Source organism: Bos taurus, chromosome 4 (genome assembly GCF_002263795.3).
Source record: "Bos taurus isolate L1 Dominette 01449 registration number 42190680 breed Hereford chromosome 4, ARS-UCD2.0, whole genome shotgun sequence".
In the NCBI taxonomy this organism is placed as follows: domain Eukaryota; kingdom Metazoa; phylum Chordata; class Mammalia; order Artiodactyla; family Bovidae; genus Bos; species Bos taurus.
In genome coordinates this window covers 87,916,767-87,938,851 of record NC_037331.1, presented here as the reverse complement: position 1 = coordinate 87,938,851, position 22,085 = coordinate 87,916,767, and the positions used below count along the sequence as shown (strand labels likewise).

General features: G+C 39.5%; 1 protein-coding gene across 4 annotated transcripts in view; it reads right to left on the bottom strand.

Annotated features, from left to right (window-relative positions):
- ASB15 (ankyrin repeat and SOCS box containing 15) overlaps positions 1-22,085 on the bottom strand; it is a 53,897-nt gene that overhangs the window by 5,806 nt on the left and 26,006 nt on the right. For all 4 annotated transcript variants that reach the window (XM_024990475.2, XM_059885412.1, XM_024990474.2 and 1 more), the window contains 8 exon segments: positions 14,420-14,556; positions 12,833-12,885; positions 12,615-12,746; positions 11,348-11,506; positions 5,581-5,826; positions 4,003-4,174; positions 1,870-2,440; positions 1,194-1,347 (listed from right to left, as the gene is read on the bottom strand). In XM_024990475.2, the coding sequence (XP_024846243.1) occupies positions 1,194-1,347; positions 1,870-2,440; positions 4,003-4,174; positions 5,581-5,826; positions 11,348-11,506; positions 12,615-12,746; positions 12,833-12,885; positions 14,420-14,526 (1,594 nt within the window). In that variant the 5' untranslated portion in view covers positions 14,527-14,556.

Genomic DNA, 22,085 nt, shown 5'->3' with positions numbered 1-22,085 from the left:
AGAGGTCAATTTCTAAGCTCCATCATTCACTAGATTCTCTGAGATTCCTGTTTTAGTTGCCACAAAGTCTATTCTAGCATAGAACTCATTCCAATGGAAGAGCCACGTGAGGAAAACCCAAGCTTACCACCTAATGTGTGTTCAGCTGAACTAACACTCTTTCTAGCCAATCAAATCTCCACTGTTTTTGCCAACTTCCGTCTCTTGCTACCATGGTCAGAACAGTCCAAATTCAGATTATATACTTTAATGTCTGAGACTCTGATTGAAACTAAGTGCTTAGATGAACATTTCTTTTTATAGAACTTTATATCTAACAAATATGGTATGTAAATCAGGTAAACATTTCAATTTCATCTTTTTGACTATAAAATATCATCTACTAATTTGCATAAAATTTGCTTGATCTTAAAGAATGGGATGTTGTGGTTTTGTTATACCATTGAAGATTGATTTAGGTGTATTAAGAGTGCCAGAATATTTAAATATATTGTCAGGTTCTAGGATGCTTCTTTAGCCTCCATGAAATTGTCCAAGTAGGTTTTGAAAGTACATTTTTCCAAACTCATATTTTGAAAGAGAAAACATTCCCAATTTATAATTTTTTTTCTGGTTGTTATATGTATTTGGAGTAATTTTAGATGTATTTTATTGAAACTTTCATAATATGACTCACTTTTATGATTATAACTAAGCTTTAACCTAGAAAATACAAAATGGCCTGCCTGTAAAACATACTTTTAATAGTAGGAATTTGTCAGTAAAGACCCAGAGAGACTAGATCAAAAAGGATATTTTAATTCATTCCATTCATTCATTTATTTAGTATTGAGTATCTACTGCTTATGAGGCATTATGCTAAGCCCTGAGAGTACAAAAATAAACAAAACGGATCCCTGCCCACATGCAGAATCCTATACTTTATGATATTATAGAAGTTAACTTTTAAAAAGTGAGTTCTATTCAGAATGTTGATATAGTTATGGTATTGTTCATTATACAATTAAACAGTTGGAAAGTGTCAAGAAAAAGCAAAAAGTATCTTCTATCAGAGGAACTATTAAGGATGATTTGAGAAAACAGATAAATCTGAATATAAGGTAGCACTGAAAAAGTATCAAAACTGACATTAAGAAATTTTTCCTATATACATTCTCCATAAAAAATTTTGTAGGAAAAACTTTTGCTTTTACCTAGTATTTGACGGATTTCTGGCCATTCTCTCTGTACTTCTAGTGCAGATTTCAGTTTAGCACACAGAGGGATATAATCCATGTAATCTATTAATACACGAATAACACTGCCTACCAAGTGCTTCATCCAGGGGACTGTAATAAACTCACAGAACTGAGAGAAGTAATAAAATTGAAGTTAGTAGCAATTTTAATATACTATATTCATAAAAAATTTTGTTCTGACAAATTACTACCTTTGCCTTTTTACATGAAATAAAAGTACCCTTCTTGTTATGAACCAAAAAAGCAAAGTAAATGATTTGTTTGTTTCTGTGAAACAATGAGCCCTGGAGCATGTGTGGCTCTGATGTGACAGTACTCAGCATAATGTGGAAGAACCATGCTATTTTCCATGATTCTTCTTACTGTGTTTCTAGCCCCCAAATTCCACCAAATAAGCATGAGTTATTAATTGCATACATTTTCCAAATTATTCAACATTTGGTTTCCAATTCAAGAAAACTATACTTTTGGGGGCCTAGTTTTATGCTTATTTCCCCATCTCATTGCAAACAAAAACACAAGAAGAAGAAAAATATAAAAGTTGGAGTTTGTTTTTCTTTTCTTGGAACATCCCTAAATGAGCAAAATTATGATGCTGACCCAATACGAAGAAGAGAAGGGTGTAACTCACCGGGTTATCTTTTATGACACAAGATGTCCATCCCGGCAGTACCTCTTCCTCTATCTCCGACCACACAAACGAGTTTCCAAAGATGTCCCCATGCATGCATTCAAAGCACATCTCCACCTGATAGCCATTATTCAGCAACAGCCTGAGCATTACCTCGTCATTTAGGGCATACTGTATGGCACTGGGGAAACGAGTGTCATTCACATGCATGAAGTAACAATTGACATTAGCTCCATGGGCAAGAAGCAGCCGGACAATTTCATGATTATTGGCCCTCACTGCCACCAGTAGACAGTTGAGGGGATCTAGGTTTGGGTCTGCACCTGCAGCCAGGAGGATTTCTGTGCAAAGGATATCATTATTGCAAACAGCAAAATAGAGCGCAGTCTTCCGTTCGTCATCATAGCTCTCAGAAATGTGGTCAGCAAGCAGGCTGTTGACATCAAAGCCATTTTCAATAAGCAGTTCTAGGCACTGTGCATTTTGTCCATCTGCTGCTGAGTGAATTGGTGTTAGCCCACTTTTCTGGATTGCATGTTTGGATGTTACTGGAATAAGATATTTCAGTGCACTAAAAAAAAAAAAAAAAAGAATCGAATATCCACATGGCAGGAAGAAAATCAAGAAATGAAATAAACCAGCTTCCATGCTGGACAAGTGAACACAATTTGATTAGTTTCCTTTATTTTCTCTAGATAACCTTACACAAAAATATTCAGTCTCTGTCCATTGACTTAGTACTATCCAGTTTAGTTTTGATTTAGCTTCCCAGTCTAAATATTCCTGGGGAACCTACTAGATCTTATATATTTGGTTCTAGAATTGTGATTCTTCAGGAACCCTCCCCATTTTTCAATTATTCTCTGAACAACATATTATCTATAATCAACCAGGGCTACTTAATGAAGAAAATATAACAGAAAAGTAGGTCCATTCAATCTCACAGATGAATGCTTCATACTGTTGACTTAATCAGAACCATGGAGTCACAGGAAATTAGAGCTGGAAGTCACCTTGGGCATCACTGAGTCCAGCCCTTTTATTACCAGCAAAGCCATATGAAGACTTGAGAAGCGAAATGACTTGTCCAAGGTCACACAGATGCAGAAGAGTAATGACTAGAATTTAGGCCTCTTGAATTCTTGTTATTCCGCTTCACTGCTCCATGAACAATCTATGCTTTAGTATTGTCCATGTATATCCTCTCTACTTACTTGAACCTGAATTATTAGCAACAAGAAGGGTCTTTATTGTTCCATCAGTCTTACATGAATTCAATTGAGATAACTAACCACAGCTTGTATTACTAAGAACCTGTGACAAATAGCTGTGAATTTCACACTTGACTGATGAATTGGGCATGTATGAGAGCCACAGGCAAGGAGAACTTGATCTCTTGTGCCTAATTCAGAGCTACCAGGTGTGAATTTATGAACACTGGGAGTAAATCCAGGTAAACTTTAACAACATGTCACTTCGCATCAATTACTTGTCATTAGCCACTTAACTTAGCCAATGTCACCACTGAAAGTGATGAAGCCTAATGATTTCAAAGGTTTTGAATTTATGAAATACATTTAATTGCCAAAAACCATCCTTTCAAGGTGGGTAGTTTATTATGATTATAGATTTCTATTGGTGTGTTGGTTGTGGCACATTTTGTGATTTTAAAATATATCTGACCATTTTATTAAAGAAACCTAAATTTATAATGATACTTTTCTATTCAAGGATATATTTTATATTATAATATCTGTTTATGTTGATAAAAATTGGAGTATTACAAATTTCAATCCTTTGCCAAGGGCAAAATTTTTAGAAGCCCTGTAGCCTTCTGTTAAACAGATTTTTTTTAAAAAAGGCACATTTGGGTGGCGTGTGCAGAAGTCTCACTTATAACTTTCTTCTAAAGGAAAATATCTTTTCATTTGACAAGCAGTATAAATTCAATGTGGAAATTTTTTAAGGTATAAGAATATAAAAAGAAGGGGAAAATCAAACACATAGATATACAAAACTTGTGAACATTTTGCCTTTTTCTTTTTGGATGTTGGGAGACATATTTAAGATAATACCATATATACAAGTTTGTGTTTTCAACTTGAAGTGATAACGCTATGGTTTATTACTCACAGGTAATGTCCCTCATAGGCAGCTCGGTGTATAGGAAGGTGCCCTGCTCTGTTAGGTATGTTTCCACTTCCTCCATATTCCAGCAGGAGGGAGATGCAGTCAGGATTGCCCCCTCCTGCTGCCTCAAACAACACCGATGCACCGTCATCCGCCAAAGCAAGCACGTCACCTCCTGGCAGTATAAGACATGCAGCAGAGTGATCACTGGGCAGACGTCAAGATCATCTCCTTAAAAATAACCTGTGGTTTTCCTTTCTGGTTAGGACTTAAAAATACAGAATTAAGAACATCTGTGTTCTTAGCCTTTTCAATAAGCAATCATGAAGCATGTTTCATTCAATTAGAAAATCTTTCCCTCACTGACATCTGAGAAATCAAGTCAATTTTCATGATAGGAAAATGCTCCCTAAAAAAGGTCTAGTTAGACTTTTAAAGACAAAGTTAATGCTCTGTCTCATTTCAACAAATCTTTATCAACTGTCTTCTATGTGCAAACACCATGCATGATCCAGCAGAAGATCCTAAGATGAATAAGCCTGACTATCTTAAATGGCTCAGAGGGAGAATGACACAAAATATCATCAAAGAACACAAATTGTGTAATATTCAAATGTCATGAGGACCAGAAGGCATGATGTAGGGGAAAGTGGTCTGTTTGAATTATGGCTTTGTTGCTGACTGTGAGAGTTTGGGGCAAGCTACTTACTTCCATGAATTTCCAACTCCTTATCTGTAAACTACAGTAATATAGCTTATTTCATATGGCTTATTTGATAATTAAATGAGTTGCATTGTGGGGGAATTTCAAAAATGTTATCTTTTCCCTACAGAGGATCCTTGAGAATAATGTGGTCCTAGGCAACCCACTCCAATACTCTTGCCTGGAAAGTCCCATGGGCGGAGGAGCCTGGTGGGTTGTAGTCCACGGGGTCGGGAAGAGTTGGACACGACTGAGCGACTTCACTTTCACTTTTCACTTTCATGCATTGGAGAAGGAAATGGCAACCCACTCCAGTGTTCTTGCCTGGAGAATCCCAGGGACGGGGGAGCCTGGTGGGCTGCCATCTACGAGGTCGCACAGAGTCAGACACGACTGAAGCAACTTAGCAGCAACAGCAGAGATAGCCATCAGGGCCGGGCACTCAGATTTGTAGGTCCCCATGCATAGGATTCAAGTGAGTTGTGCAATAGGGGCCTATTGCGGGGCTTATTGAGGGATGGAGTAAAAATCTGATGCCCAGATACATTCAGGAGAGGAAGAGGAGGCAGTGAGGTCTGTCTCTGAAATGAGACAGATGGAGAAAAGGAGATCTGAGAGGCAGGAGAAACACTGCTTGTGCTCAGTCGCTCAGTCATGTCCGACTCTGCAACCCCATGGATGGTAGCCCGCCAGGCTCCTCTGTCCATGGGATTTCCCAGGCAAGAATGCTGGAGAGGGTTGCCATTTCCTCCTCCAGGAGATCTTCTGACCCAGGGATCGAACCTGTGTTTCCTGCATTGGCAAGCAGATTCTTTACCACTGAACCACCTGGGAAGCGCAGGAGAAACATCAGCAACATGTAATTCCTTTCCACGTACCTTTGTGGATCAGATGTTCCAACACATCACAGTGACCATACTCGGCCGCAACACCTAACGGGGTCACTCCAAATCCGTCTTTTAGGTGGACATTGCCTCCATTGTTTAGTAGCAGAGCTATGATGTCTTTGTGGCCTTGTTTGGCTGCTTCATGCATTGCTGACCATCGCTTCACACAGGGCTGGTCAAGACTGGTGTTGTGTTTAAGCAGAGCAGACACCATGTCATAGGAGCCTCTTTTAATAGCTTGAAGGTGATTTTTAAAAAGAACAGTCAACAGGAGGCATATAACATAAATCCCTTACATGGCACTACACTAATTACCAGATTTAATATCAAGAGAGATATTAGTGACACCTTTTCTTGTATTTTCCATACCCCTCTGTTTCTCATAACTGGTTTCTCTCAAGGAATGTAAGCATATAAGATGATACTGCCTTTTCTTTAAGACCCTGACCTGAGCAGGGGTAAGAGTTTCGTGGAAAACAGGATGCATGTCACTGAGTTAGGATACTTTGTGTCCTCTTTCTAAACTTCCACTCCATCCCTGAGATGAAAATAATATCAACTTTTGTATCAGTTAAATAAATTAAATAATGTATGTAAAATGCTTAGTATACAGTAGGAGCTCGATAAATGATAACCATTATTATTATTATGATTTCCTCACTTCTAGGATCATGGAGTCACCTGTGCAGATAGTGTTTATCAAGTTTTTCTCCCTGTAGAGAGAGTTTTTTCCCACCAAAGTAGGAAATATTAAATGAACATTTCTTTCCCATACTCTTATGAGATGTTAGCAATAGGAATGTTTAGAATCCAGGTAGGTCAGTTGTTCTTCTTACAGGTGAAGTACATGACAGCTGATGTACCATGTTTTCTGAGGTTCAATAAATCAGATGTCTCTCTCCCTCTCTTCTTTTTCTAGTAGCTGAAATTACACTGTTAAGTCTTTTTCTCTTTCTGATTGTTAATGGATTCTCCCAGGTTAGATATAAATACTTCTCTAAGGTGTCATGCATTTCCCTCTTATCAGTATGTAAAATCTTAATAAGAAAAACAGCAGGATGAAGGTTACTCTCTAACACTTATTCATTTGTTCATTCTTTCATTCAGTTAATATGTGCTGGCTATATGTAAATGTTAGTCATTCAGTCGTGTCTGACTCTTTGTGACCCCGTAGACTGTAGCCCACTAGGCTCCTCTGTCCATGGGGATTCTCCAGGCAAGAATACTGGAGTGGGTAGCCATGCCTTCCTCCAGGGAATCTTCCTATCCCAGGGATTGAACCCAGGTCTCCTGCATTGCAGGCAGATTCTTTACTGTTTGAGTCACTTGTTAGGTACAGCGAGCAGCAGGAAAAAGACAGACATGGTTCTCACTTGGGGAATTTGAAGCCTGGGGAGTGAAGGCGATACTGCTTTCTGTTTGAATAAAGATTCAAAGACTGGGCCTTTGCTGGGAAAGACAGAAGGGGATATGGGGGCACACGGAACATCTTGAGCAGGTAAGAAGCTGAAGGTGGAAAGGCTCTGAGGCCAAGGCAAGAGAGATGGCTCCAAAAGGCAGAAAAAGAGGATGAGGACAAATTGTCTATTTCACTAGGAGGCAAGCAAGCCATCACTGCAGCAATTTCAGTTTTTCTCCTGCTCACTGTCTGAAGCACAATCTGTTGACAAATGCCTTTCTCTGAATCACCCACCTGCCACTGGCAGCTCTAATTACAGTGAATTACCTCATCCTAGCTGGTGCTCTTGCGAAGCAAACATCGATAACTTAAATGAAATAAGAGATAATGTGCCCTCATTTATCTTCTTGCTCCTATTCCATTTTTTCTAATTAGAAAAAAAAATGTAATAAAATAATGAATCTCTTCTTTTATGATCTGTTTTCCTTTTGTCTGACTCAGGGAACATGTTGATTAGAGATACTAGCCTTTCTTCAAGAAAATTACAGCATATATAAGCCATATTCAACTTGAAATAACTAAAAAAAATAAAACTTTACTTGTAGTTCAGCTTTTGGAACTAAAAATATATTTTATTTCTCATAGAAATAATAATGAAAATCGTGGGGAACCCCTCTTCCAAGCTAAACCATGAAGACATCCTTAACCAATAATTGGCTAAATACTGAAAACTAACAAGGTACAGTATGTGTGAAATGTAACTGAGTAAAATACAAATTAAATAATTTATGAAGTAAAGAATACATTTCACATAATATATGTATCGTTATATGCTTAGAGGACAGCAAGCCTCAGGTGAAGAGTTAAGGAATTTAAGGGGGTATTTTGCATAAGTTATAGGCACTTTTGAACACCTTATAGTTTGCTGGCACTTTCTTTCTTTAAAAAAAATTTTGTAATTTTCTTTCTGGATATATGTGTTTTGCCCATCCAGTTCCAGTTCAGTCGCTCAGTCATGTCCTACTCTTCATGAGTTTTGCCCATATAATTTACTTAATATCTTCAGTGATAATCTGACTCATATGACATACCAATAGAGATTTTCTTCTGCAGTACCTAGAGAAGGATTGGAAGACTGAGAGAGGAGATGGAGTAAAGAGGATATATACCGATTTGTGAGAAAGAAAATAAAGTAAAATTAACTGAGCTGTGAATGGCACCATGTTCTGGGAAAGTGGAAAGCAGAGGAGCTGAGCTGTTGTACCAGACTGTTCCCTTGGCTTCCTCTGCACGCTGGGACCCTCTGGTCAGGACAATCATGTGACTGTCCTACTGGAGGAAGGTGACACCAACTTTAGAGGGATGGGCTGAGAAGAAGTCTGTGTGCAAAAAACACTTAGTAACTATAAGATCATCACAAATCAGATATCTACACTCACTTCTGAATTGTTGTGCGAGAGAGGAATGAACTTTCTTTTCGAAGTCATTGCGGTTTGTTTGTTTTATGTATCTGTGTTTGTTTGCTGGTTTTGTTATGGACGCTTTACCTGTACCCTGACTATAATAATTAGTTTTTCCAATTTAATCTGAATTGGAGAAGGCTAAAAGCTGCCACATAGGGCAAGAGTAAAGAAGAAATCAGAGCAGAACGCTCCCGAGATGTGATAACACTATTCATTTAACATTTATGTGCAGGGGCAAAGGCCTGTTGTTGATCCCCTCTGTGTCCCATGAGTCACAACTATTTCCTTGGAAGTTTCACAGATTCCACTGCTCTCTTATTTCCCCAATTTACTTTGGATATACACCTTTGTTATAGCATTTATTAATACTTGTTTTCTATTTCGATTATATCTAGGCTCTCACTAGATTCTTTGAAAGATGATCATTCCATTTGTACTGTGCTATTCAGCATAGAATCTGGTTTACTGTGACTTCTAGACTGGTTCCAAATCAGGAAAGGAGTACGTCAAGGCTGTATATTGTCACCCTGCTTATTTAACTTATATAAAGAGAACATCATGAGACTTATATAACTTATATAAAGAGACTTATTTAACTTATATAAAGAGAACATCATGAGACTGCAAGGAGATCCAACCAGTCCATCCTAAAGGAGATCAGTTCTGGGTGTTCACTGGAAGGACTGAGGCTGAAGCTGAAACTCCAATACTTTGGCCACCTGCTGTGAAGAGCTGACTCACTTGAAAAGACCATGATGCTGGGAAAGATTGAGGGCAGGAGAAGGGGATGACAGAGGATGAGATGGCTGGATGGCATCACCAACTCAATGGACACGAGTTTGGGTCAACTCTGGGAGTCGGTGATGGACAGGAAGGCCTGGTGTTCTGCAGTCCATGGGGTAGCAAACAGTCGGACACAACTGAGCGACTGAACTGAACTGAACTAGATAAATGTTGGGTGCATTGATGTTGCTGAATTAATGTTGTCAACTGTAAATATTTTACTGATGTTTGAATTATCTAAGTTTTCTGTTAACAATATTCAGGCTGTTCTTAAAATTCTAGAGATTTCCCTGTGGACAGGCACTGGGGTAGTGTTGACTCACTGTGACCACAGCTCACGATGCTTTATTGGCTTCCTCTGGGATCTCTGAATATTCATAAGGACTGATGCTGAAGCTGGAACTCTAATACTTTGGCTACCTGATGCAAAGAACTGACTCGTTTGAAAAGACCCTGATGCTGGGAAAGATTTAAGGCAGGAGGAGAAGGGGATGACAGAGGATGAGATGGTTGGATGGCATCACCAACTCAATGGACATGAGTTTGAGTAACCTCTGGGAGTTGGTGATGGACAGGGAGGCCTGGTGTGCTGCAGTCCATGGGGTCGCAAAGAGTTGGTCATGACTGGGCAACTTAACTGAACTGAATGGCTTGAATGGCTGGTGAAAAATCTCAGGGCTGCTTCCCCTCCTCCTGCCACACATGCATTATTTCATAACATCTCTCCTTTCCTGAGCATCTACCATGTGGCAGAAGTTTACATATTAATATTTTTCTCTATTGACTTTATTGACTATGCAAAAGCCTTTGACTGTGTAGATCACAACAAACTGTGGAAAATTCTTAAAGAGATGGGAATACCAGACCACCTGATCTGCCTCCTGAGAAATCTGTATGCAAGTCAGAAACAACAGTTAGAATTGGACATGGAATAATAGACTGGTTCCAAATTGGGAAAGGAGTATGTCAAGGCTGTATATTGTCACCCTACTTATTTAACTTATATGCAGAGTACATCATGAAAAATGCCAGGCTGGATGAAGTACCATCTGGAATCAAGATTGCTGGGAGAAATAGAAATAACCTCAGATATGCAGATGATACCACCCTTACGGTTAAAAGTGAAGAAGAACTAAAAAGCCTCTTGATGAAAGTGAAAGAGGAGAGTGAGAAAGTCGGCTTAAAGCTCAACATTCAGAAAACTAAGATCATGGCATCTGGTCCCACCACTTCATGACAAATAGATGGGAAAACAATGGAAATGGTGAGAGACTTTATTTTTAGAGGTCCAAAATCACTGCAGATGGTGACTGCAGCCATGAAATTAAAACACGCTTGCTCCTTGGAAGAAAAGTTATGACAAACCTAGACAGCATGTTAAAAAGCAGAGACATTACTTTGCCAACAAAAGTCTGTCTAGTCAAAGCTATGGCTTTTCCAGTAGTCATGTATGGATGTGAGAGTTGGACCTATGTCCCTGAGAGAAAGAAAGGTTATCTGTGGTCATCTATAGTTAATCTCATCTCACTCTGCTACTGCAAATAGACGTGCCAATACTTATTGGTCAACAAACAGCAGGATATACAAGCCTGAGAAGAAGCTGTGTATAGATAAACAACATCTTCATGCTTACAATCATTCCCTTGATGTGTTGCAGTGGTGACCCCAGGGACACACTTGTGTGCTCAGAATCTGCTGGATCTCCTGCCTTCAAATTTGGTTTCATCATTCTGCTCTGTACCTCATGTCTCTCTCTGGAGTCCCCTTTCTGCCTCTTTGATTAAGCTACAGATCACAAATGCAATATCCCTTACAGGCCGGACCCCACTTAGAAACTATTCCTTCAAAACTGACACTCCTGGGCTCATAAAACTCCTCATTAGAGGAGTTTCTGATTAACTGGTGCTGATTAACTGGTGCTGAAAGAGCTTTCACATTTCACCTCCTGGTGGGACAAGAAAACAAAATCATATGGCAGGTGAGATGGGGGTTAGGAAAGGACGTCAGAGAGTGGAAACAGATGAGGTCACATAATTTTAGCCAATACATTAAATACTGAATAAATATTATTTGTCTCAAATTATAAAAGTTCTAGGAAAAATAGGTCATTTACCAAGCAGAAGGGGCGTCTCTCCTTTGTCATTTTTGGTGTTTGGCCACACTCCTTTCTCTAGTAAAGTTCTTACATTTTCCACCAGACCAGCTTTGACTGCCAAAGTCAAAGGTGTTTCTCCATCAGAGGTCTTGAACTCCCAGAGCGTCTTATAAGATGCTGAGATATGAAAGCATGTGGAAAATTAAAAGTCTTTACTTAAAGGATGTCATATAGAACAGAATGATGCAATACCATCTACACTAGATGGGACAAAGTCAATTGACGAAAAAAAGAAGACTAAAAAGAGAAATGATTAAAGTCTAGCAAATGATGGTGAGTAGAAATAGATGAGCATGGGCTTGCTAATCAAGTTGACAGCTAGCAAACCAACATCTGTGTTTCAAGGTGTTTTTTACAAAAAAAGATAATGGGTTGTGACTTCTCACTTCTTAATAAATTATAAACAACTTCCCTAATCCTTTGTATTATTATTTAAATTGAACCTGAAATTGTTTTTTGTCAAATGAAGTCTGTGCCTGTGGGAATGACAAGTATTTGATCAATGATGCATCCTATCAGAATATGTTACAAAAGAAATACCATGCTTAACATCATCTTCTATATCTGACTATCTATCCTATCTGTCTATTTTTAACTTTTTGTAGCTGGCTGACCAGCTGGATAGTTAATTATCCAGTAGCTATCATTATCTCTTACAGCAGCACTAGGAAGCAACATTGAAGGTTGACAAGAAGGGCATTCTCAAAGTGTTTTACAAGATGCTGGGATGTGAAAAATACTGTTGGAACGTAGAAATTATTAATAATATTTAACCCTGTGTAGATATACCACAACAGTTATTCATATTTGCATGATGAAAAAAGTAATGTAATATAAGGACAGATAATGTAAGTATTACTTGTACAAAATAATACTCTTTTGGAAACTATTAACTCAGTTCAAGATGAAAGTTTACAACTGACTTTGAAAAGCAAAATATTTTATACTTAAATCAATTAATTAATGGTGTATATAAACTTTTAGGTGATAATCACATCTTCCCACCAAACTGGGTCATATTTTTAGAAAGATGTAAAGGGTAAACCCTGAACTCCACAAAATAGGCTAATTTTGTACTCAGTTTAAAGCATGAGTACTATCTTTTCCAAATTGCAAATCACCTTTTATTCTACTTTTTCTTTTTGCTTATTATGTTCATTGGGAATACTCCAGAACATCTGCATTTGGGCTTCAGTTTGGTTAAAGGCATTCTACATTTTCTTACCATCCAAGACAACTTCAAGTATCTGCTGAATGGGTTGAACAACAGCTTCATGCAGTGGAAACCATCCTTTTTCATCAGCTTCATCCAAAGCATATTTATATTTCACATACTCCTGGAGCTCAAGAATGTGACCTAAAATAAACACATGGGCTGATAACAAATCTCTCAGCCAGATGGAATCTCCAGTCCATTCTACTGTAGGTGATAAATCCATTTACCTTGCTGTATGGCCTCCACAAGCTTTCTGTTCTGATCGCTTAGTGGTACAAATCTACCAGGGAAAGAAATACAAGCCATATTTGTATTCATGATATAAAGGAACCGAAACATTTATTCAGTTTTTGCACATGCGTTTAATAATCAGGATCTTCAAGAAATGCACACAACTGATGTTATCTACTTTAAAAATGTAAATGTCTAAAAGTCAGATACAGAGTATGTTTATGATACACTGGACCTATGAACATTAGGGAAGATGGAAAAGTAGAAGGTTAAAACATTGTCTTTGAAATTAATTGTAGGCAATGAAAAAGGGGTAAATAACTGGAGTCAGAGACGGAAGAGCTGCTTTCAGATGTTGTGATTTTGTGAACCTGAGGAGGCCAGCAGCCTCTCTGGACGGTGGTTCCTGCATCAGTAAAATGAGAAGATTATATAGGAAGATCTCTAAGGTTTCTCCCAACTTTAAAAATTCTATGCTCAATAAAGGTTTCTTGCTCTGAATTTAATAATGGCTAATTAATGGTTGCTTGTTTGGGAGCATATGCTGTACATTGCATGTTAGTCTTTAATCAACTGTGAAAACTAGTGAAAAATAGGCAAAGCATTTACTGAACAAATTCCAATCACTGACCCAGGAGGTCATTGTCAACCCTCATGGAAATTCTCTGATGTGTGTTTATACAAAGGTGACTAGGTATTGAATAACAAATTGATTTAACTCTATTAAAGCAGAAACATCCACTGGTATTCCAGGGTTGTGAATGCCTTCCTGGGAGATAAGGGAAGAATGAAAGAGACCAGAAATATAAATGTTAACATGTCTGTTTTTTAAAAGCTCAAAAGCAATCATTTTCTAGCACTAAATCTTTTCAAAAGCACTACTAATTTCAGAATACAGGATTCTAAATACTATAATCAAATTTAAAGGTAAATTAAAGTTTAGTTTTGTCAGAAGTATAATGTGTGCTGCTCAAAAACAAAAATGTACTTTGGCGGTTTTAGATGCTATAACTCTTGCCAACACAAAACACCAATTTCATGTATAATTTCTTAACTGCTGTCACTTTAACAGTAGATAATTAAAAATTCTGGTTTATATATCACTTTGCTATATATTAGAAAAGCCTTCAACTCTTTTCCCACTCATTAAGCTTATAGGCAGGTGAGTTAGCATTATTCTTCATATTTTAAAGATGCAAAATGGAATATATTACTTATAAAGGTTGCCTGAGAAAGTAGCACAACCGGTTCTGTATATGTATCTATACGTTAGTCATATAAACAGTGTTTACAATTTCATTCACATTATTTACTGTCCTTTTTGATTCTATATGAATTGAGGAAATAGGCAATCCTATACAACCAAATTGAACTGGGAATTTCCTATCTAGGTAGTCTCATACTTCACAGGAAATGGGAATTTGTAGAATCAGAATGCTAAACCTGTGCACAGCAGTTCTTGTAAAGGTGTTGAATTTCCTGCCACAAAAAAAAGGTAGAGGGGTCTGGAAACATTATTCATTTTATCTTACAAAAAATTAATGCCATGAAGTTTAGTTGAGGATCATCAATTTGAATGTTACCTTTCAGGATAAAATACAGTCTTGCCAGCTTCAATAGATTCTTGAATACTGAGCTGAACATCATAACTTGTAAGATGGTCTTCATCAGGGTCATCATTAGCATCCATGACGGGATTTAATTTTGAAGCAGGAAATTTCTTATTATCAGCAAAAGCCACAGAACAGCATATAGAGTCAACATGAAAGAGGCAAAATGAAAAATACATTCATCTTTCCTCATTTAAAAAGATACAGAGGTAGTTAACATTTAATTTATATTATATATGTATAAAATGCCCATTCTAACTTTTGAAACCTTTGATTACCTGCCCTTTAAGTGTCAGTGTTTTCTGGCTTTTGACTTTCTTTTGAGTAATGACTACAGTTGGGCTTAGAATGAATTTTTCTACATTTCTGATTTACACTAATTTGGCCCATCATTTCCTCAAGACATTACTCTACATAACACATTAGAAGTTTAAAACTCCGAGAAGACAGACAAAGGAAGGAGTAAAGAACAACTAGCCTTCCTCTTTGCTGTTTTGTTGCTAAATTGTGTCCAATTCTTTTTGGATCCTATGGACTGTAGGCCACCAGGCTTCTCTGTCCCTGGGACTTCCCTGGAGGAATACTGGAGTGGGTTTCCATTTCCTTCTCCAGGGGATCTTCCCAACCCAAGGATGGAAACTGTGTCTCCTGCATTGGTAGGTGGATTCTTTACCACTGAGCCACTTGGGAAGTCCTTCACATCCTTTACTTTTTCTATATTCTCTGTCCTCTGTGTGTGCTTTTTCACTGATTTAGTTCTTTCTACTCCCAAAGTGGTTTGAGTTGACTGCCTTGAATTGCAGTTATTTCTGTATTTGCATTCAACTCCTTCTACGAAAACATATACTCTTTGAGGTGAGGGGTTCGATGTGACTCATCTCTGCATCACCTACAACTCTAGAAGGTGCTTGGCATAAGGAAGCATCCCAGCGAACATCTGTTGAATTAAAGTTGAGAGAATGGAACGTCACAAACATAATGACCTAGCTCTGACCTCAGGAAGTTTGATGGTGTACATGGAGAAGACACAAAGGTAACTTTAAATAGAAGGCACTGACAACTTTCAGCCCTGTTCTCCCTGAGAAAACACTGTCTAGTCTCACAATGACAGAGAGGGCAATGGCACCCCACTCCAGTACTCTTGCCTGGAAAATCCCATGGACGGAGGAGCCTGGTAGGCTGCAGTCCATGGGGTTGTGAAGAGTCGGAAACAACTGAGCGACTTCACTTTCACTTTTCACTTCCATGCATTGGAGAAGGAAATGGCAACCCACTCCAGTGCTCTTGCCTGGAGAATCCCAGGGATGGGGGAGCCTGGTGGGCTGCCGTCTATGGGGTCACACAGAGTCGGACATGACTGAAGCGACTTAGTAGCAGCAGCAGCAGTCTCACAATGAAGTGAACAGCTTTCAGAAGTCCAGAACTTTAATAGAGGAGAGGATTAATCCGATAAAAATGGCCTTAAGCGCTTGAAGAACTTCCTTACTGACCAGATGGGTTTGATAGATCATGTGGCTCTCTGGATGCTCCCAGAAATCCACATTTATGGACTTGAGCTACCTGTGTTCCTGGCTGTAGAAAGATCCTTTCTCACACCTTGGCAGAAAGGCATTCCTAATGCAGTTAAGGATGCTGAAGTGCTAATGTAAGGGAGTGGTAAAGACCTGCTTTATCCAGTGAGGTTTAAATGTGGGAACTGGCAAACACAAAGCCGAATTAAAACTGACTTCTTGCTTTTGAAGAAAACAGTCAAAAGAGAAGAACTTCTGGACTGACTTATTTAATTTATTGATGGCTGTTTCAGTTCTCCCTAATCCATGTTTCAACTCAGAGCCACCACGAATGGGAGTGCAGGTTGCATACCGCACAAGTGCTCCTGGCTGATAAAATCCAGCCAAACCTCCCCCACATGAGCTGTGCCCGCTGGCAGGCGGCTATGCACACCCCAAGGAAGCAGCATTTTTCTTCATTTGCACCAAAGGGCTTATAGCCTGTGGGATTCCCGAACTCGGTCGAGCATTTTTTAACACCAGAAAGTTAAACAAAAAGTGGCCAAGTTATTTAGTATTTTAGATAAAAAATGAGGAGAAACAGATTTGACATCTTTTACCATCTAGTCTTCAATCCTCTCCCAAAGTGGAAGGACCTCAGAATTTGGTTACTCTCCTTCAGAAAGAATAGGGATACCATACCCATGATATTCATGAAATTTTATGCAGCTACTATTTGGTTCACATTTTCTTTTGCCTTGTTTTACAGGGAAAGTTCTAAGGTCTGACTGGGTCTCAGCATCATTTGAACAGTTAAAATTTGGGTCATTTTAACTCCATGGCCAGACCAGAGATCAGCCCTCCTATAGATTCCCCATTTCTTCCCTAGCACTGTTCTATTACAAACCACTGCCATTGACTGGCCCAGCTCCTCTGAAGACAAACACAAAAATGTAGCTTATTTCTCATTGTCTTATTTCTTTCAGATATCAAATTAGAGGAGTATGTGTCTCCCATTACAGTTGGATCAATTGCTTTACCTTATAAAGAGAAAGTTTAGTAAGTATGCACATCAAAACAGTTCTAACAGCTGCTGCGTGCTAAGTTGCTCCATCATGTCTGACTCTGCGACCCCATGGACTGTAGCCCACCAGGCTCCTCTTTCCATGGCATTCTCCAGGCAAGAATACTGGAGTGGGTTTCCTTCCCCAGGGGATCTTCCTGACCCAGGGGTTGAACCCATGTCTCTTACTGGCATTGGAACACTTCGTCTCTGCACTGGCAAGCAGATTCTTGACCACTAGCGCCACCTGGGAAGCCAGTTCTACAGCTGGCTGATAATCACAGGAAATTAATTTGAGCCATAGAACTTTTCAAGCCAAAATGTATCATCTATGCAAAATTTTACATTGTCCAGTGTGTTATCTAGGGGGGAAAGTCACAAATAGTATTCTGTGAGCAATTTCCAAAACACAGTTGATTCTTGCTTTGCCTCTTCTTATTGTTCAAGCCTTAAGGACAGCTCTATACATGCTGACAGTCAAGGTCCCTGACCTGCGGACAGACTGCACATGAACTTAATGGCATCATGACTTTATTGCTTATTGTTCTGTACCAGTGGCCCTACTATAACCTTGATACAGAAAGGGGAGAACAGTGATGATGTTTGGAGGATGTCCATGAGATAGTAATAGCACTTCGCTAAGTATGTCTCTCATACCAGGGTATCTTAGCAACCTTAAAAGCTCGACATATGGGCTTGGGATCCTATTCACCAAATAGACTCAGATGGCATTTAAAAAAATTTATTGCTTATTGGTTCATTGTCTATCTCTTCCTCCTAGAATGTAATGTAATAAGAATAGAGAACTAGTCTAACTTCAGAGACTAGGAAAGCAGTATCTCAAGGTACATAGACTCTAAACATGTGTTGAAAGAATGAAAAAATGAATGAATGAGCTAATAAATGAACTTAAGATAATTTAGGCTCTGCTTTATTCTTAGAACTAACCATTTTCTTTATGGAGAGTCTTTATTCTGATGGGAACAGTTTTAAAGTCTCTATTGAATTTGTTATAATATTGATTCTGCTTTATGGTTTAGTTTTTTGACTACGAGGCATGTGGGGTCTTAGCTTGCTGACCAGGGATCGAACCTGTACACTCTGCACTGGAAGGCGAAGTCTCAACCGTAGTACCATCAGGGAAGTCCCTGGTGTCTTTATTCTAATTAGATGAATTAGATTACCCATTCTGTGTTAGGCTTCATTTTTCTCCCTTCTGTGCTTTTATGTCTTATGTCTTATCTCACTTCATTCACAAGGCCCTCCCAGCTGTTTCACTCATGGTCTCCACAGCCCCAAGCCTGGCTCCAGCCACTCCTCCGGTGGAAGCCTTTGGTGAATTCTTCAGTTCCTCTCTGACCCTCTTAATCCTTGAGTATCTCTGCTTACCCGGTGTTTTCCAACTGAATTTACAATCATTTTGTATTAGTTTTGCAAGTTCTTTACATTTTTGTATTTTGTATTCTCACCAGGACTATTCATTTTCTGAGGGGAATAAAGCCTTAACTTTTTTGTCTTGTATATCTTTTCTCTTTGCTCCCACTCCTAGTCAACTATAGGAAATGGCTGTTCTCATGGTCACTGGAAAACAGTTGTTGACTCATTACTGGCAGACAAGTCCTGAGTGTCTTCAGATAGCAGGACTGGATGATGAAGTTAGATGTGTGGCATCGCCTGTCGCCTTTCTCACTAATGTCACGTGGTGATGGGGGGCATCGCACGGCTCTGGGATTAGTAATAGGATACAGGGCCTTTTGCCTATTTAAATCACCAGCTTAATGCTAAACCTGCTTGAAATGTAGCCTTCCAGTACGTGAGATATCACAGACTCCTTACGGCAACAGTTCCCAAACTTTTTGGCACCAGGGACTGGTTTCATGGAAGACAATTTTTTTTTTTTTCCCACAGACCAGGGCTGGGGAGATGGTTTTGGGATGATTCAAGTGCCTTACATTTATCGTGCACTTTATTTCTATTATTATTACATCAGCTCCACCTCAGATCATCAGGCATAAGATCCAGGAGGTTGGGGACCCCTGCTTTAGAGAACTGAGTTGCTCTGTGAAAAGTTCTTTTAAATGTCTTTTAACTACCACCAAAAAGGAAATTATCTAAAACTCTTAACTCTTTTGTGGGCTTTACTGGTGGCTCAGATGATAAAAAATCCACCTGCAGTGCAGAAGACTCAGGTTAGATCCCTGAGTTAGGAAGATCCCCTAGAGAAGGGAATGGCAACCCACTCCAATATTCTTGCCTAGGGAATTCCATGGACAGAGGAGCCTGGCGTGCTACAGTCCATGGGGTCGCAAAGAGTTACAACTGAGCAACTAACACACAACAAAAACTGTTTGGTACCTCTAACAACAGCGGGATCTCAATGGAGAGAAAATTCTTACTGCTACATGGAGCAACCCCCATCTAAAACAAGCTGTCTCTAACCTTTCCTGAAAGCTTTGGATGAAGGTGTCAGGCAGACAATCAAAGAAGCATCAGTGGAACAGAACCAGAGATGTCAAGATGCAGAGGAGGGCAGGAGGAGAGCCTGTTTACTGTTAGGCTTTGTTTAAAACTATTCAAATAAAGCACCAGCCAGCAGTCTGATAAAGGGCCAAATAATATTTGACATCTTTCAAGATTGCCGGGAGAAATATCAATAACTTCAGATATGCAGATGACGCCACCCTTATGGCAGAAAGTGAAGAGGAACTAAAAAGCCTCTTGATGAAAGTGAAAACAGAGAGTGAAAAAGTTGGCTTAAAGCTCAACATTCAGAAAACGAAGATCATGGCATCCAGTCCCATCACTTCATGGGAAATAGATGGGGAAACAGTGGAAACAGTGGCTGATTTTATTTTTGGGGGCTCCAAAATCACTGCAGATGGTGACTGCAGCCATGAAATTAAAAGACGCTTACTCCTTGGAAGAAAAGTTATGATCAACCTTGATAACATATTCAAAAGCAGAGACATTACGTTGCCAACAAAGGTCTGTCTCATCAAGGCTATGGTTTTTCCAGGGGTCATGTATGAATGTGAGAGTTGGACTGTGAAGAAAGCTGAGCACCGAAGAATTGATGCTTTTGAACTGTGGTGTTGGAGAAGACTCTTGAGAGTCCCTTAGACTGCAAGGAGATCCAACCAGTCCATCCTAAAGGAGATCAGTCCTGGGTGTTCATTGGAAGCACTGATGCTAAAGCTGAAACTCCAATACTTTGGCCACCTCATGTGAAGAGTTGACTCACTGGAAAAGACCCTGATGCTGGGAGGGATTGGGGGCAGGAGGAGAAGGGGATGACAGAGGATTAGATGGCTGGATGGCATCACTGACTCGATGGACATGAGTCTGAGTGAACTCTGGGAGTTGGTGATGGACAGGGAGGCCTGTCATGCTTGATTCATGGGGTCTCAAAGAGTCAGACATGACTGAGCAACTGAACTGAACTGAACTGAAGACCTATTCATGAGAGCCCCACTTCTCCATCTAGATAATTGACTCTTTCTAGATAACAGTTTGTCAACCTTGTTCTGGAAATGCCCACTAGTGAAATTTAATTATTCTCAAAGTAGCTGATATATGAAATAATTGGGACAATCCTATTGGAAAGTTAGCCTTTTCACTTCAGGCACTGGTTAATCCTGCTTTGGCCACCTGATAAGAAGAGCCAACTCATTAGAAAAGACCCTGATGCTGGGAAAGATTGAAGGCAGGAGGAGAAGGAGACAACAAAGGATAGGATGGTTGGATGGCATCACCAACTCAACAGACATGAGTTTGAGCAAGCTCCAGGAGATGGTGAAGAACAGAGAAGCCTGGTAGGCTATAGTCCATGGGGTCACAAAGAGTCCGACGTGACTGAGTGACTGAACAAAACAAATCTTGCTTAGAGTCAGGAACATGTTTGATGAAAGCAATGGATTCTCTCTCCAGAGGGATGTATGTCACTCAAAAGTTTGCATAAAATTGTAGGGCATTTATGGGGTTCTCTGAAGCCCATTCTTGTGTCTCAGTTAAGGAACTACTAAATTAAGGATTTCCAAATGCATTATTCAGAGACCAGGAATTATTAGTTTACTTTCAGAATGGACTGAGTGAAATCCTAGATTTAGATAGTGGGAAAGAATAACTTTGGTAATCATAAAAATAGTGGTTATAATAATAGTGAGGGCTTGCTTTATTTCCAGCTCCATGTAAAGCACTTTGCCTATGCTGCCTTGCTTTAAATCCTCCAGTTCTACTTTCTAGGTATTAGAGATTCATCATGCAAAAGTGAAAACTTAGACTTCCTGAGGTTAAGAGGCCCACCCATTGTCACAGAGCTGATAAGTAGAGTCTGGACAGAGAATGGTACCTTCATTTTAATGTCTTTCCAGAGCTGCAGGGAAAAAACCCACAGTCTGTTGTCTTTAAAAGAAAGCACTCTGATCTTGTCAGCCAGCTCTTGATGACAATAACTTCCAAAAATAAAACATAGCTTCTAGGGACACATGAATCTTTATCGTCGACTCTGTGCAATAAGGCTCTGTGTTGCTTAGGGGGGCTGTGGTGTCCTAAACTTGCTTTCACTCTGTGTTCTTTTCTTGGAGTCTAAACATTACTGTCTAAAAAATTGGATCAACATTCCATTTGGTGCCTGCCTGAAGTGGCCGGGGGTTGGGACAATGGTACAGGATATGAGGCACAGGTGAACATGGGTATATGATGCCTCTTGGCACTGAATTCTCTAAACCACCCTCAATCCTCAAAACAGGCTTCTCCTCTACTGTTGATAAGTTTGTGAGGCCTCTCAGGCCTTCCCCTGAACCATGGGAGCTCCCAGAACATGGGCTCAAGGTATTTTCCTTTTACTGGGACCAGAGCCAACATAACTTTGTCCCCTGTGAACTGTCTGGTTGGCTTGTTTCCAATTACATTAAGTCTTCACCCCTCACTCACATGCTCTGTCTGGGGCATAAAAAACTGAAACCATCTCTGTGGGTCCTAAACAGGGCTGGCCTTAAGAGTTCCCAGAGTAGACAGGTGCTTCCATGATGCAAGGAAGGTTCATAAATATCACCCTGCCCCAGCACCTGTCACATCAGTGCAATTC